At 43.2% G+C, this 14,848-nt stretch overlaps 3 protein-coding genes and 1 long non-coding RNA gene across 8 annotated transcripts in view; 2 read left to right on the forward strand and 2 right to left on the reverse strand.

Moving 5' to 3' along the window:
* Positions 1 to 5,287, forward strand: part of cltca (clathrin, heavy chain a (Hc)) — a 34,923-nt gene extending 29,636 nt beyond the window's left edge. The window contains exons 22-31 of one of the 2 annotated variants that reach the window (XM_085469415.1): positions 78 to 235; positions 329 to 601; positions 752 to 1,069; positions 1,329 to 1,460; positions 1,560 to 1,670; positions 1,755 to 1,925; positions 2,014 to 2,235; positions 2,425 to 2,445; positions 3,679 to 3,754; positions 4,032 to 5,287. In XM_085469415.1, the coding sequence (XP_085325541.1) occupies positions 78 to 235; positions 329 to 601; positions 752 to 1,069; positions 1,329 to 1,460; positions 1,560 to 1,670; positions 1,755 to 1,925; positions 2,014 to 2,235; positions 2,425 to 2,445; positions 3,679 to 3,754; positions 4,032 to 4,165 (1,616 nt within the window). In that variant the 3' untranslated portion in view covers positions 4,166 to 5,287. The remainder of the gene's footprint in view (positions 1 to 77; positions 236 to 328; positions 602 to 751; positions 1,070 to 1,328; positions 1,461 to 1,559; positions 1,671 to 1,754; positions 1,926 to 2,013; positions 2,236 to 2,424; positions 2,446 to 3,678; positions 3,755 to 4,031) is intronic. The other variant, XM_085469416.1, reaches the window with a different exon arrangement.
* A 2,169-nt stretch (positions 5,288 to 7,456) lies between these two features.
* ptrh2 (peptidyl-tRNA hydrolase 2) lies at positions 7,457 to 8,778 on the reverse strand. The gene is made up of 2 exons (XM_085471342.1): positions 8,640 to 8,778; positions 7,457 to 8,287 (listed from the first exon to the last, which is right to left on the reverse strand). The coding sequence occupies exon 2, from the start codon at positions 8,276 to 8,278 to the stop codon at positions 7,769 to 7,771; it is 510 nt and encodes a 169-aa protein (XP_085327468.1). The 5' UTR covers positions 8,279 to 8,287; positions 8,640 to 8,778; the 3' UTR covers positions 7,457 to 7,768.
* A 380-nt stretch (positions 8,779 to 9,158) lies between these two features.
* LOC146699622 (uncharacterized) lies at positions 9,159 to 13,168 on the reverse strand. Of its 2 annotated transcripts, none has more exons than XR_014922432.1 (5): positions 12,913 to 13,168; positions 11,886 to 12,818; positions 11,449 to 11,738; positions 11,064 to 11,124; positions 9,159 to 10,989 (listed from the first exon to the last, which is right to left on the reverse strand). It is a non-coding gene; the product is annotated as an uncharacterized LOC146699622 (long non-coding RNA). The 2 variants fall into 2 exon arrangements; XR_014922431.1 differs by having other exon boundaries at positions 12,013 to 12,818; positions 12,913 to 13,166.
* Positions 13,169 to 13,974: 806 nt separating this feature from the next.
* LOC146699623 (vacuole membrane protein 1-like) overlaps positions 13,975 to 14,848 on the forward strand; it is a 56,564-nt gene continuing 55,690 nt past the window's right edge. For 2 of the 3 annotated variants that reach the window (XM_085469417.1, XM_085469419.1), the window contains exon 1: positions 13,976 to 14,338. The gene's annotated coding sequence lies outside the window, so the exon portion shown is untranslated. Of the gene's footprint in view, positions 14,339 to 14,848 lie in introns of all 3 variants that reach the window. The other variant, XM_085469418.1, reaches the window with a different exon arrangement.

Consider the following 14,848-nt stretch of genomic DNA (forward strand, 5'->3'; position numbering starts at 1 on the left):
GCTTTGCTTGTGCAGCAGATATGAAAGGATTACTGTGAAAACAGAGCAACAGCCTCATTAATGTAAATATGTTGCAGGTAACTGGGAGGACTTGGTCAAATTCCTGCAGATGGCTCGTAAGAAGGCCCGCGAATCCTACGTAGAGACCGAGCTGATCTTTGCTTTGGCCAAAACCAACCGCCTTGCTGAACTTGAGGAGTTCATCAATGGGCCCAATAATGCTCACATCCAACAGGTTGAGCTCACTCTCACGCAGAGTCACTCACGCTCTGACGAGCCGACGGGTCATCGATGAAATAATGTTTATTGTACTTTTTATTTGCTTTAGGTTGGTGACCGCTGCTATGATGAGAAAATGTATGAGGCCGCTAAACTGTTGTACAACAACGTTTCCAACTTTGGTCGTCTGGCTTCAACCCTGGTGCACCTCGGAGAGTACCAGGCTGCTGTGGACGGCGCCCGTAAGGCCAACAGCACCCGCACCTGGAAAGAGGTGTGCTTCGCCTGTGTGGATGGACAGGAGTTCAGACTGGCGCAGATGTGTGGTCTCCATATCGTAGTGCACGCCGATGAGCTGGAGGAGCTGATTAACTACTACCAAGTAAGAGATCGATGAGAAGCATTATTGTCCTTAAAATAAATTCAGAAGTTTGAAATCTGGCATAATGATTTTGAGGTGTGCAGCTCTCGTAGCTTAGCCCAAAAATGAGCAAACATTTGACGACCTCCCATCGCTGTTGTTCTCTCTCAGGACCGTGGTTACTTTGAGGAGTTGATTACCATGCTGGAGGCCGCCCTGGGCCTGGAGCGTGCTCACATGGGGATGTTCACAGAGCTGGCCATTCTCTATTCCAAGTTCAAGCCCCAGAAGATGAGGGAGCATCTGGAGCTCTTCTGGTCAAGAGTTAACATCCCAAAGGTCCTGAGAGCAGCAGAGCAGGCTCACCTGTGGGCCGAACTTGTCTTCCTGTATGACAAATACGAGGAGTACGACAACGCCATCATCACCATGATGAACCACCCGACAGATGCCTGGAAGGAGGGCCAGTTCAAAGACATCATCACCAAGGTACAGTTTAATTGGATATCACAATCACGACTTGTTTTTTTTCTTCCCAACAAGGATGCACAACGTTGACCGTTTGTGTCACATTAATGTAGCAGTAAAATCTTGGCTGGTCTGGTACGAGTCAAGCTAATTACAATTTTCCAGCAGTCTGCAAAAAACAGAAGCCAATACATTTATCTCCTAATGCAGTGTTTTGTTTTTATTAAACAGATTTGTTTAGAAGCATGAAATCATTTCTTTGCTTCTGTGTGTGCTGTAGGTGGCCAACGTGGAGCTGTATTACAAAGCCATCCAGTTCTATCTGGAGTTCAAACCATTGTTACTGAACGATTTGCTTATAGTGCTTTCCCCCAGACTGGACCACTCACGCGCCGTCAACTTCTTCACCAAGGTACATGTTGTTCCATGTCATAATGATTCAGATGCATCAGGCTGGTTTCCTCTGTGGTTCAAACTGGGCTGAGCACTGAGCGCACTTGTGTGTTAACAGGTGAAACAGCTGCCTCTGGTCAAACCGTACCTACGGTCAGTACAGAACCACAACAACAAATCGGTCAACGAAGCACTTAACAACCTCTTCATCACAGAGGAGGACTATCAGGTGAGTAACTGTGGATTTAGTTCAATGTTCTGTTATTTCAAAAATACCCACCTCACGCTTTCATTTTCTGCGTACTCCTGCTAGGCACTGAGAACATCAATAGATGCCTACGATAACTTTGACAACATCTCACTGGCCCAGCGCTTGGAGAAGCACGAGCTGATTGAGTTCAGGAGAATCGCTGCCTACCTGTTTAAGGGCAACAACCGCTGGAAACAGAGCGTAGAGCTCTGCAAGAAGGACAAGCTTTATAAGGTGCCCCTTCCGTTTGAGTGCTCAGGTTAAGGTAAGCAGGTGTGTTGCACTCTTCCTGACCCTGTGTGTGCTGCCTCTCGCTCTGCAGGATGCCATGCAGTATGCTTCAGAATCCAAAGACACAGAGCTGGCAGAGGAGCTGCTGTCCTGGTTCCTGCAGGAGAACAAGAAGGAGTGTTTTGCCGCCTGCCTGTTCACTTGCTACGATCTGCTACGACCTGATGTGGTGCTGGAGACCTCCTGGAGGCACAACATCATGGACTTTTCTATGCCGTACTTCATTCAGGTCATGAGGGAGTACCTCAGCAAGGTGAGTCGGCTCTTCTCGGGTTTCCTGTTAGATGGTCACTCAAAAGATCTGAGGACACGTTGGCACACGAGGAATCCTCAGTGAAATAAAACTTGCACAATTTTGTCTGATTACTTTGCATCTCCAGCCGCCTCTGCCAGTTTGTTTTTTTAAATGTTCATCTTCTGTGCTGCTCCTCTTCTCTTTCAGGTTGATGCAGTTAAGGAACAGGTGACAGTTTAAAGCTCTGTGTTTGATCAGCATTCAGTTTAGGAGATTGCAGCCTGGAGTGTGCATGGTTTTAGCTCTAATGCTCTTTGCGCACTCAAAAACTGATCAGTCGGTCAAACTGGTTTTGTAATTGTTGGGCAACTATCCATATAGGCTGTAATACAAAACTTGGTATAGCCGTAGCATGTAAGTAAGTCTTATTATTCAGTATGTTGTTCAGTGGCGTCGACGCAGTGATTTGAAGCATTCCTGTGAAGTTGTGTTGCATTCTGATGCTTGGGACTTGATGCATGTGTGTTAACCAAATAAAAGTCTTGCTCATACAAACCTGCAGGCTGTTGGTTTGCCCAGCTTCATGCACAAGGCTTTGAACGATAGGAAGCACCTGAAGTAACCTGGCTCCGCCTCTAAATAAGCTGAGTCTTACTGCTGCAGCAGTGTGACACATACAGCATGAGACACTCAGCAGCTTTGTCTCACTGCTTTTAATTAAAGGGCTGCTGTTTGTTACACTGCATGGACAAACTGAATGTGCACACGGGGTGTGGAAGTAAACTGCTGAGGAAGCCTTTATTGCTGTGTTTTAGAAACAACATGCATCCAGCTGCTGCTGCTTTCCCCTTTGGACCGTAGAAGTCCATTCTGCATATTGCTGCTAGCAGTTATCTGACTCACTGCTCAGAAAGGTTCCTCCTGCTCTCACTTGTATTCATGTATATTGCTGGTTGACAGGAACTGACTTATTTCCTGCCTCTGTGAGGCAGAAGCAGGGAAACACTGGACCATCATAGCAACCCCAGTCTCAGCATTTATGCCCAAAAAAGATGTTAAAACAACGACTGCTGTTTTCGACTGCAGAAGCCGTTACTGATATTCACGTTTCATTAGTTGACTATTAAGAAATAAAGGGCAACTGCTTTTGCTACTAAACGTAACTGAGGATGTCATAAATGGTTGTATTTTTAAAATCATGCAAAATATGGCACTTTATTAACGTTTTTATTGCAGTTGGAAGTTCTCAGTTTCCTCTGTGGGTTCATGTGATCCCACATTGACACGTATCGTTGAGCTCGGGGCTCTGAGGGCTCGCACCATCTGCTGCAAGAGTCCATTATTGTTAAGAGATCGTGTGTTGACCCCTACTTTTTTTTTTTTCCTGACCTTGAACCGTGTAAGTTTCATTTTTAAGGGTTTCAGCGTTTTGCTAAATGTATTCATGTATTCTGTTTGCAGGTAGATAAACTTGAAACCTCAGAGTCTGTAAGGAAAGAGGAGGAGCAGGCAACAGAGACGCAACCCATCGTCTACGGTAACCTCAACATCCACTTATCGTGATCAGTATCCAGGAGAACGCTTTGCTTTCTCGTCTTTCACTTTGTGGTTCCAGGGTCTTCTGTAGTCACTCGGTTTAATCACTGTGAATTCTTTAAGTCATGAAAGGTCCTGAAAACCTGGCTTTAACTTGTTGTTATACTTCTGATGACATAAAAATAAAACCAGCTTCCAGTCTAAGCTTTTAAATCTGAACGAGGAAACAAAAACAAATGTGCATGTGTGACATGTTTCCTCTGTGTGTCGGCTCGCAGGAACACCCCAGCTGATGCTGACAGCAGGCCCAAGCGTCCCTGTGGCCCCTCAGCAAGCGTATGGCTACGGCTACCAGGCGCCCGCAGGATACGGTCAACCAGCAGCTCAGCCAGGCTTCGGCTATGGCATGTAAAGACCCCAGCTCCTTATCTCCACTTACAGGGTGGAGCTTCCATCCATCCATCCCCCACAGTCCTTCACCACACCATTACCCTCTCGCTCTGCCTTCAACAGGGAGAGGAGAACAGCAACAAACTCGTCTTCATCTTTCTTTTGTTTTTAAACCTTTCTTTACCCCCCTTAAACTGCCATGAAGGACTCAGTTTTTGTTCTGTTGTCAAACGAAAGGTTTGAATCACAGATTTAATTTCCTCACATTCCGTATTGACTACATTAATTTTTCTTATGTTTATTTTATTTGAATGGGAAATGGTTTATGTACAATGGGAGGGTTGGTTTGTGGGAAGAGCTGGTCTTCTCCAAAACAAGAAAAAAAAACCACACAAACACACAAAGGTCTGTTGTGAAGCATCTGGTTTGCACTCTGTAGTGAGAAGAAATAATGTAGAGCCTCTTCCTTTTGATGTGCGTGAGCAGCTTCTTCTTTCAGACTGTAAAATGCATTTAATTATTGTATATTCAGACACATGGCCGCTGCTTCCGTCCCCACAATCCTGAAACACTACGCTGTCCCATTAATGCCCCAAACTCAAACTTCAGGGCTGGTTTGATGAAGAAAATCCCAGAAGAGTATTTTACGTACAATTTACAGGAAAGTTTGGTTCTTTCCAGCAAAGCCTATGCAGAAAAACATTTACTTCCAGATGACATGTCTATGTGCTTTACACACGGCTTTAATGTGGGACGATTCCACCTTAGGAGGGGCTGCAGACCTGTTTGTGCTCGACTAACAACCCCCCCCCTCTCTATGCTGTGGTTTGTTTCTGCAGGAGACATTTTTCAAACTTTGTTCTCCTGTTTGATTAGATTGAATGTTAAGTTTAACTCCTCTAAATCAGAAACAATATCACAACACTTGTGGGATTGTGAAGGTTTTTTTTCTTAAGGCTTGTGTGTGTGTATACAGGAAATCAATCATTAACTCTTTGAACTTATATTCTTATCTCAATTACCTTAGATTTAAATTGTGCACTTAAGATACTTGATTGTGCATAATCAGGATCATAATGAATGAAACAGCGGTTTTGTTTTCCACTTAAAAAATAAAATAAAGGCTTCTTGTTTGTCAAGAAAAGTGTGACCGTGTCTTGCATGTGCTGTAACAAACTCTCACAGTTCTGATGGGGGTGATAACAGAGTGACATATATTTTTGTCTCTACTACAACAGTAACGATCAGTGATTGCTAAATCTGAAGTCCCAAACGTGATGCAGGTGCAGTACGAAACCTTTGTTGAAGAGAGGAAATGTGTAGGAACACGTTGCGCACGTTACTGGACGACCCTGAATGTTCTTCTGTTTGTTTTGAGACATTTCGTTTTCTGTGGCTGGCTAAGTGCTCGGTTTGTACTGCTATAAATGTTCAATATGCCACCCAGCTGCGAATATATTGTCATGTTTTGCTTCTAGGGGGTGCTATAGTAAAATAAAGCTCTATGCAAGTCATTTCAGCTATTATACACTAAAACCGGCACTGCTTAAAAAATACTAAGGGACCACTTAAATTACAAATCCGCTCCCGATTAATAACATTCAATTTGAAATTCTATGCTGTCATCAGATGCACAAATAGCCGATGTTCCATAGGTTTTAATTGGATTCATGTCAGAGGAACGCGCTGGCCGCAGAGGTACATGCCTGTAGCTAACAGCAGTCAGGGTACCGCTGGCCAGCAAGTCTGGTCTGTTTGGCCATCCAAGGATAAACCTCTCCAGACCATCAATGACCTTCTGCCAAATGGTCATGTTGGATATTATTGCTGCTGGCGTAACCGTTCACCATGAGATCTCCTTTGTTACAGGTGCTCAGTGTGAACCTGCAGTCATCTGTAAAGTGGAGGACCTGTTATCAGGTGAACGCCAGATGCACCGGGCTGTGAGGTCATCCCACGCTATGTCGGGATGTCACGCAATGAGTGTGTGTCCAGCAGTTCAGTCAGAAACATGCACAAGTAGGCTGCTGAAGGGGATTTTGTGGAGCTCTGCATTTACAGTGGGGCAAAAAAGTATTTAGTCAGCCACCGATTGTGCAAGTTCCCCCACTTAAAATGATGACAGAGGTCAGTAATTTGCACCAGAGGTACACTTCAACTGTGAGAGACAGAATGTGAAAAAAAAATCCATGAATCCACATGGTAGGATTTGTAAAGAATTTATTGGTAAATCAGGGTGGAAAATAAGTATTTGGTCACCTCAAACAAGGAAAATCTCTGGCTCTCACAGACCTGTAACGTCTTCTGTAAGAAGCTTTTCTGTCCCCCACTCGTTACCTGTATGAATGGCACCTGTTTGAACTCATCTGGTAAAGACCTATAGTAAACGTTTGACCTCTGTTATTGCCAACAAAGGTTATGTTACAAAGTATTGAGTTGTATTTTTGTTATTGACCAAATACTTATTTTCCACCCTGATTTACCAATAAATCCTTTACAAATCCTACCATGTGGATTCATGGATTTTTTTTCACATTCTGTCTCTCACAGTTGAAGTGTACCTCTGGTGCAAATTACTGACCTCTGTCATCATTTTAGGTGGGGGAACTTGCACAATCGGTGGCTGGCTAAATACTTTTTTGCCCCACTGTAACTGACCTTGATGTAGTGGGATGATAAAGTGTCACCTTCGTTTTTTACAGTGTAGAAACATTGCTTATGATTAAAACGTGAACGTCTTTTCCCGACCCGGAAAACACGAGGTCAAGCAAAGAATCGCGGTGCTCAGACAACATGACTGCACTCACGTTAGACTACCTAATGATGTGGCAGCAGATGTTACTGTGTTTCATAAAAGTGGGCAGGCAGACGCAAAACGTTATCAGGGCTGGAATTTTTAAATACGTAGCACAACAGTGAAACATTGGTTGTATTTACACACATGGCTCTGATCTGTAGCCTTAAACTCAGTTACATGAATGTATCCAATTGTCTTTGTCACTTTTCTAAACTCACATTTCAAGTGTTTCACACTGAAACGGCTTCATACGAAGCAGATTTTAATACAGCAGCGTTACGAACACTAATAGCGTGACATCTCCTTTCTAGTCAGCGCATCTTTCTTTACCTTCTAGAGAATTTGACCAGCTCATGACTGACGTGTAGACAAAAGCTTTTCTCATTTTAAACATGTTAAAAATAAGGTGATTTTCTGAACTGCTGTTCTGTAAAACCTCCACCTCTGCTTTGTAACTGTGGCTTTCATCAGCAGCACCCCATCAATTAGTTTTCTAGTTACAAATAAAAAAATTAAAAAAAAACCCAAAACATTATTTTATAGGAAAAAATAAATGCCATTGAGTCTCAGCACCATTGTGATGTTACATTCATTTAAGCTGCTCTGCTGCTTCAGTGCAACATCACAGTATGAGTTCCTACAAATCAATCTTCTCATTAGCAGTACATAATTTGGACAAAGGTTATTAAATCATCATATTTCTGAGCGTCCCGTTGATGTGAAGAACTGCTCCGTGTCACTGAGCTATCACAGTAAAAGTACAAATGTGTCATTACTGAACTAAGCCCTGCAATAAAACTCCTGGTAGCTCAGCTGAAAGCTGGATCTCTAGTAGAGCTTCAAGTCTCCAGTGACACTGTCGATCAGATCGGCCAGGCCCGGGCCGATGCCCAGCACGGTGCGTGAGCCCGGTGCGATCTGTGTCCTTCCTGCATCCTGGATCAAGCTAACGGGAAGTCCCACTTCCTTGGCGCGGCCTAGCAGGTCAATCAGGGTGTCCTCGTCAGGCGCCTTCACCACCACTTTGGGCTGGCCACAGTATTCCCACTGTCTGAGCAGCTCAGGGTTCCTGCGTTGGACCTGCTTGTAAGCCGACACAGCAGCATGGGCACACTGGGCAGCAACTTTCCCTTTGCCCATCTTTAGGTCATTCCTGACCACCAGAATCATTTTGAACTCGCCTCCTTCTCCCATCACGCTTGCTTCTCCAGAGCCATTCCCTTTCAACAGACTTTTGGATGTTGCGCCAAAGCGGGCCCCAAGGCGCCAACCAAGAAGGAGCCCACAGCCAAGGCCAGCTGCTACACCCAAGACCAAGGGGCCATACGACAAGTCCATACTTTAAACCTGGAAAAATCAGAAACAGGTTAGGGCTACACACACACACAGGAAATACACTGTAACTGCTCCAGAGGAGGTCTCTGAATAAATAAGTCTTCCCATTTTAACATAAAAAATGTCCATATTCAAATTTCCATTTTGCGCTGTAATTCGGGAACTTTGCTTCAAAGAGGTTCGAAGGCGGGTTTTTCTCACTGGTTCACGTGCTGTTCACGTGCTGTTCACGTGCTACACTCGCTGACTTTGAGCCTCCAGGTTACAAACACGTTTGAAAAGCAGGACTTCAGAATGACACGAACAGACGCACACGGTAGAAGAAAGGAGGAAACAGCAGGACCACACCGGTCACATTTCATACCTGTGCTCGGCAAGAAGAAGCGTCTTCTGCCTCACTTCCCGTCGCTCTGTGATGACGTCACACAACGGCTGTTTCGTCTTTGTTAACGATGCTCCGAAGTTGCATGAAATGTACCAGCTTTATCCATCGTAATCTCTTTTAAACTATACACTGTACCTATTCAATCTCCTTGTTATATTTCATTTATTACTAATTTTTATTAAAATTATTATTTTAACTACCGTAACCAAACATTTCCCCAGGTATTTCTTATCTAGCCTGAAGTAAACTTGTGCTTTTTCTTTAATCAATAACCGAAAAAATTACGAAAACCAATTAAACAAAAACCAAACTGCGTGCATGTTCTTCAGAAACACATCTGCTGACGTCGTTAAGCCAACAGGAAGCGGTTTCGTTTGCACAGCTTTCGTTTGTTTTGTTTTTTTAATTTATTGAGCAATTGAAAATACAAACGCTCAAAGACGATGACAGTGATAACAATACAAATACAATGAGGAATTATGAATAATAGAAAAAAAATACAATCTAAAAACAAAACAGAAAAGATTCATATGGCAGGCATTTAAATTTTGCGTAAAGGAGAGCAATGAAAAAATAAAATAAGATAAGTCAAAATAGCAGGAGACGGGCAAGGCCCTGATAAATATTTTTGGCATATTTGCTCTTAGTCTTTTTAAGCAAAGAAAAAAAAACTTTAAATCATTAATAAAACAAAGAAGGCGTTGAGTTCCTCGATTTAGCACAATGGATATGATATTTACCCAACAGTATGATGATGTTAATAATGTCTGAGACACCCAAAGCTAGATGATCCATATAAGAAATAATATGACATAGTTCGAATGGTTCAGGATTCAAAGATTCAAAGTGTTTATTGTCACGTGTACAGAAGCATTTCTCTGTGCAATGAAATTCTTCCTCTGCTGTCCAAACACAAATGCCAGGTTAGGTTGAAGGAACAAGATAAATAAATAAGTACAAAAATAAGTAAGTGAAGACAAGTGAGGTATGCAGATGTCGATGGACGTACAAAGGAGCTTAATGTGCAGAATGAACTTAGGTGGTGGCAAAAATCCAATTTGTTATGTCATCACCAAAAACATTGTGATAGTTTGCACAGGTCTTTGATTCACTGACGCCACATAAATGAGGGAGGAAGCACACTATGAAACTCACCCATCTGAAGGGTGTGTCACAGATAATACTTTGTAAATATTTGATATTTTATTAAAGACTGAAATCACCAAATGTTCTCATGTGTTCCTCAGAAATAACGTCTTATTTCAGCTGAACTGAAGCAGCTATAAATGCTTCAGTCTAAAGCCTCGTTAGTTCAAATCAGTGTTGTGAAAGCTAGCATATTAATGGAACAAATACATGACCATATAAATATGGAAGAGTGTCCTAAAATGGTTTGAATGGTGGAGAGTTAGGATGTTATTAAGGAGAGAGGGTCTTCTTCTTTTTATAGTTGCTCCCATTATGGGCCACCATAGTAGATCCTTTGCCTCTATCTCACCCTACCCCTCCAACCGTCTTACACCAGCCCTCTGCATGTCCTCCTCTACCTCATCCATGAGCTTTCTCTGTGGTCTTCCTCTTTCTGCCTGCCTGGCAGCTCCATCTTCAACATCCTTTGCATCAAATAAATGTCCTTCCTGTTGTCGCCAAGTGGAATCCAGTGGTTTTCAGTGTTTGGAGTAACACTCGAGGGTCATCTTATTGTTGGGCTTTTTTGTTTTCTGTGTTCGCCGTATCATCGTAGGGTCTTTACATTACAATATAAATCGCCTGGAGGAAACAGTTTTGTGATGTGGTGCCATAAAATAAAACTGAACTGAACTGAACACGGCAGCACGGTGGTTAGCACTGTTGCAAAATTACAGACATTACTCAAAGTATGAAAGTGCCATTTAAAAATCATTCAAACATCAGAGAAAACACAGCCGGGGAGCCTCCTTGATCAGGATCTCAGTGCTGCGTGTCTCAACAGGCTCAGGTTCAACATACTTTTACAAAATAAATAAATGAAACCTTCAAAGTCTAAGTTTTCCAATTTTTTACTCTTTTATTTAACTTGAAAGCAACGACAGAGCGCTGCACGAAGAGAGCCACAGATGAGAGAGCCCCGTTACTGGCTGATGTTAATGCTACTGCATTAGGTGGCGTGTAGACTCATATGAATTCCAGTTAGTTGTTAACAAACAGGATGGACGCTGTGTGCTGCACAGTCGGATTCCCGCAGGTTGGAGGCGGAGTGACGCAGACAGAGGCCACCAAAACGAGCACACCGAGGAGGAAGCCTCCTAACTTTACTCCCCACACGACCTTGACACAGTTACACCACCAACTAAGCACAAACACACAATACTCAAATCAGCAAAGCACAAGGGACCTGTTTTAGTGTGATGTGCGGTTAAGTACCTCATCTCTGTCTTTTCATTTTGTGCCCAAATGTTGTGATGTTGTATCTTATTTGTGGCATCTGTGCAAAGACAAAGGCACAAAATCAGCAGCTTGTGGCAATACGTGTTATGGTTGCGCAGGAATGTTCAGTGTCTCGTTATGAAATAGTCCCAGTCATGACCCACAGATATGAGATGTTAATTCATTACCGTTAAAATGTGAGTTTTATTGCAAAACTAAGGACTGTAAACCCCTCTGTTTGCAAACAGTCATTAAAGTGGACGCACTCAAACGCAAGGAAGCACTTCCCAAAGAGTGGAAGGCGAGGAAGAGCTAGCGGCGAAGCTGCTTTTAAATACATTTTCCATAAAGATGCTAAACAATGACGCTGTGCTATGTTTACCATAGTCTGTGTTTCTCCTGGACTCCTCTTGGAATCGCAGTGCAGCTCTGTGAAAGTGAAGAACGGACAGATGGGAGAAAAGTCAGTGTAATATAGAAACTGAGATCTGCTCATCAAAGACTGCAGCGTGCTGCAAGTAGTTTCAGTTCATGTCAGTTACTGGTTAAAGGTGTCACTGAGTAACGGAGACTTTTTTAAACCAGCATAAATGATCACGTTGCTTGCACAGGTTCATTTTCCTGCCTGGTATCCAGCTGCTTCTATAACTCTCGTTGCTCCTTTCTTAGATCCTGCAGACAAAAGATGAAACGTTTGAGCGCAGGCGGCAAACTTTATTCATATTTAAGTCTCTGACTGACTTTCCAATCAACTCGTCTCTGACAGCAAAAAGACTCGTAGCAGACGTGACATCCGAAAGATGATGAAGCTGTTCATACCTTCAGTGTTTCTTCATCCTTACTATGTAAGACTATCTCCTCCAGTTTGTGGTACAGGACACAGAAAATCTTTGCTACAGCTATCAATGTGCTATTTGGTCAAAGAAGCAATTTGAAACAAAATTACCTTCAGTTTCTGCATAGCTGACCTCATTTTCTGACCTTTCCCTCTGAGATAATACAGCTGAAAGAGGAGCAGAGCATGACTGTTTCTGACTTAGCTGGAAATTCTTTCAGCTTTTACACGACTCCAGCCGTTAGAGACAAAATGTGGTGTTAAATCGTTACAACAAGTATACTTGGAGACCCAGACGTCGCCTCAGCAGGCAGATGTTCATTTTTCTGTCTCAGCCGCTGATTCTCTGCCTCCAATCAGGACATGAAATCAACACCAGTGATTTGCTTTTGACATCAATGAAATCTGCGACGTTTAACAGTGGCCAGCTGGTCACAGGGCTGTGAGCAGGCCTGAACTCTAAGGTGAAACAGCGTCTGTCCCGATGTCTTTTGGCTGAAGTCAAAAAAGGACACACTTGTGCATGCCTCTCACCATTTCTCTTATTAATGTTTTTTCATATTCCTGCTTCCAGAGTTTTCTCTTTATTTCCACCTGTTGCTGTGACCTGGATTCACAGTCAATCATCGACGATGTCATCATAGCGGTGACATAACTTATTTTGAAATGTTCCACAGAGGAGTGACGTGCACAGCGTTATTCCAGTTTGTGAGACTACAGCCCATGAACAGTGCGTATATAAAAGTCCCTTCTTTGCCATTAAGTCTAGTTTAGCTGCTAAGGTTTAATATAACAAGCTCTTTTTTTATCTTTGTTATCTTCTCTCCAGGTATCGGCCCGTCCTCCAGCAGAGCTCCTTCTCCTCTCTGCAGTTGCTTACAGCATTGGAAAGTCTTCTCCTGATCGCTTCCACTTCACTACACACACACACCAGGACACGAGCTGTTATACCAACAGGTGCCATATACTGTCAAACAAGTGCAAATATTTGCGCCCTGTTTTAGCACTCACATGCTTTCCTGCTTCTCTCCATCACTCCTGAAGAGCTCCTGCATCATCCTGCTGAATCTCCAGGTATCAGCTTTTTTAAACATGCTGGAGGTTTAACAGGTTAAAATGTAGTTTAACAAACAAACATGTCTCTGCTTTCCCACGGAGAGCTAATCAAACCGGTACATCCCACTTTCTAAGTGACATTAACTGCCGCACAGGGAATACAGACATAACATAATCCTGGGACTTCCCCAGTAAGCCCAGTGAGGTTTTTAAACTTCAAGGTAACACTGCCCCCTATTGAACAAAACAGCTAGTTTCTGTTACAAGCAGCTGTACATGATCTGACAGTAATCAGATTACATCCTGTCCACTTGCCCACATCACTGAAATCAGACTGCAAGCTGAGACGTGACAGCGTTGTGTTATGAAGGATTGTGTAACTATAAGCCTTTCATCCAGCTCGTTTGATGAGTACTAAGGAGCACAGTATTACAGGTTGATATTTTGCTTGTATTTCCCATCAGACCTTTGTAAAACAGACAATATTTCATCTCGAAGATTGTGATTTAAACACAAAGACAAATGAAGAACACAAATATGTTCCATATTAGGAAACAAAGATCGGAGGTCTACGTGTACAAATGAAATCTCCAAATACATTTCTGTGGAAAAACTTTTCATTTGAAACTATTATAATGTTTTTGTGCTTCTTTAAAATATGAACTAAATGACCTCTGACATGACTATAACTGAACTCAGCGCTACCACGTCCAGGCAGAGGCTGTACTTTGTCATTTTAACATCACATGTCGTGCGGTCGGGTGGTAAATGACACCTGCTCTGCAATCTTCCCATCATTCCGCTTTCTTAACAGGATCCCAGGAGACAGTAAACCCGGACTGTGTTCGAGCCCTCGCAGAAACACCTTCCACCTGTGGGAGAAGAGTGGACAACTTCTTCTTTTAACTCTGGCAAATGAGATGAGACAGGAACTCAGACACGCCAGCGGACAGCTGAGGGCTCTACTAATGACCTGAAAACTGCAATGTCCTTAGTTTTGGAGTTGTTTTTTTCTAATTTGACACGATGCCGTTCATGCATCCTCAATGTGAAACCTGCAGAGGACTGAGACGTGTTAGAAGTGCGCTCCAGGAAAGTGATCCACTTATTTATAGAGTCTTAATTAGACTGCCTCTCTGGAGGTTTGACCAGGCAAAAGATGAAATCTCTCCCTCTTTCTGTGTTTGTGTGTCCCCCCCCAAGAAACCCAGCATCACTGCTCTATCCCTCACTGGCCCCCTTCATCACCACACCCTGCACTCGAGTTATGATGCAATTCGTGGGGACGCGTGCTCTTGCCCTACATTGCTACTGGGGCTCCACCGCAGGGTTTGTTTTCTACAAGCTCAGAGCTGATTGCAGACGAGACTCCAGCTGAACGGTGAGTTTCCTCTCTGTGCATCATGCATTTCTACAACAGACTTTGGTGTCATATTTAAGGCCTTTGTTTTTGTTTTGCACTCAGTCCATAACCCGTCTCCAGTGTGCAGCTCTCATTTGTGTCTAACAAAAGTGTGAATCGATTACGCCGTATTGGATTTCTCATCTGGAAGTGTGTGCGCTCTGTCTTGGATTTCTCATTGTCCCTCGCAGTTACTCAACAGGTCTGAGTTGTTTTGGTAGAAGCGATTGCGCAATCAGGCGCTGGAGCAGCGCTGTGCTATGAGCCTCACATAAGCAGAAGTGTCGTTATGAAACTGTTTACTGGGTGCTGGCTGTGACGCACAGTTTGCAGTTTAACTCCTGAACAAAATAGCTGTTCTGCAGAATAAAGCACACATCTGTGGCAGCAAAAGTTCATGTTTTGCACAAACAGACCGGTTTGGCACAGATTTCTATTGTCGGGATTGTTCACAGGATATGATGAATAGCATGGTTCTTGGACAAGGCT

Source organism: Copadichromis virginalis, linkage group LG10, assembly GCF_057382275.1.
Source record: "Copadichromis virginalis isolate Kocher_CV1m ecotype Utaka linkage group LG10, C_Virginalis_male_GT1.1, whole genome shotgun sequence".
Lineage (NCBI taxonomy): Eukaryota > Metazoa > Chordata > Actinopteri > Cichliformes > Cichlidae > Copadichromis > Copadichromis virginalis.

Bases quoted from the DNA above. Each gene is read 5' to 3' on its own strand.
- ptrh2 (XM_085471342.1), bottom strand. From the start codon at position 8,278: ATGGACTTGTCGTATGGCCCCTTGGTCTTGGGTGTAGCAGCTGGCCTT.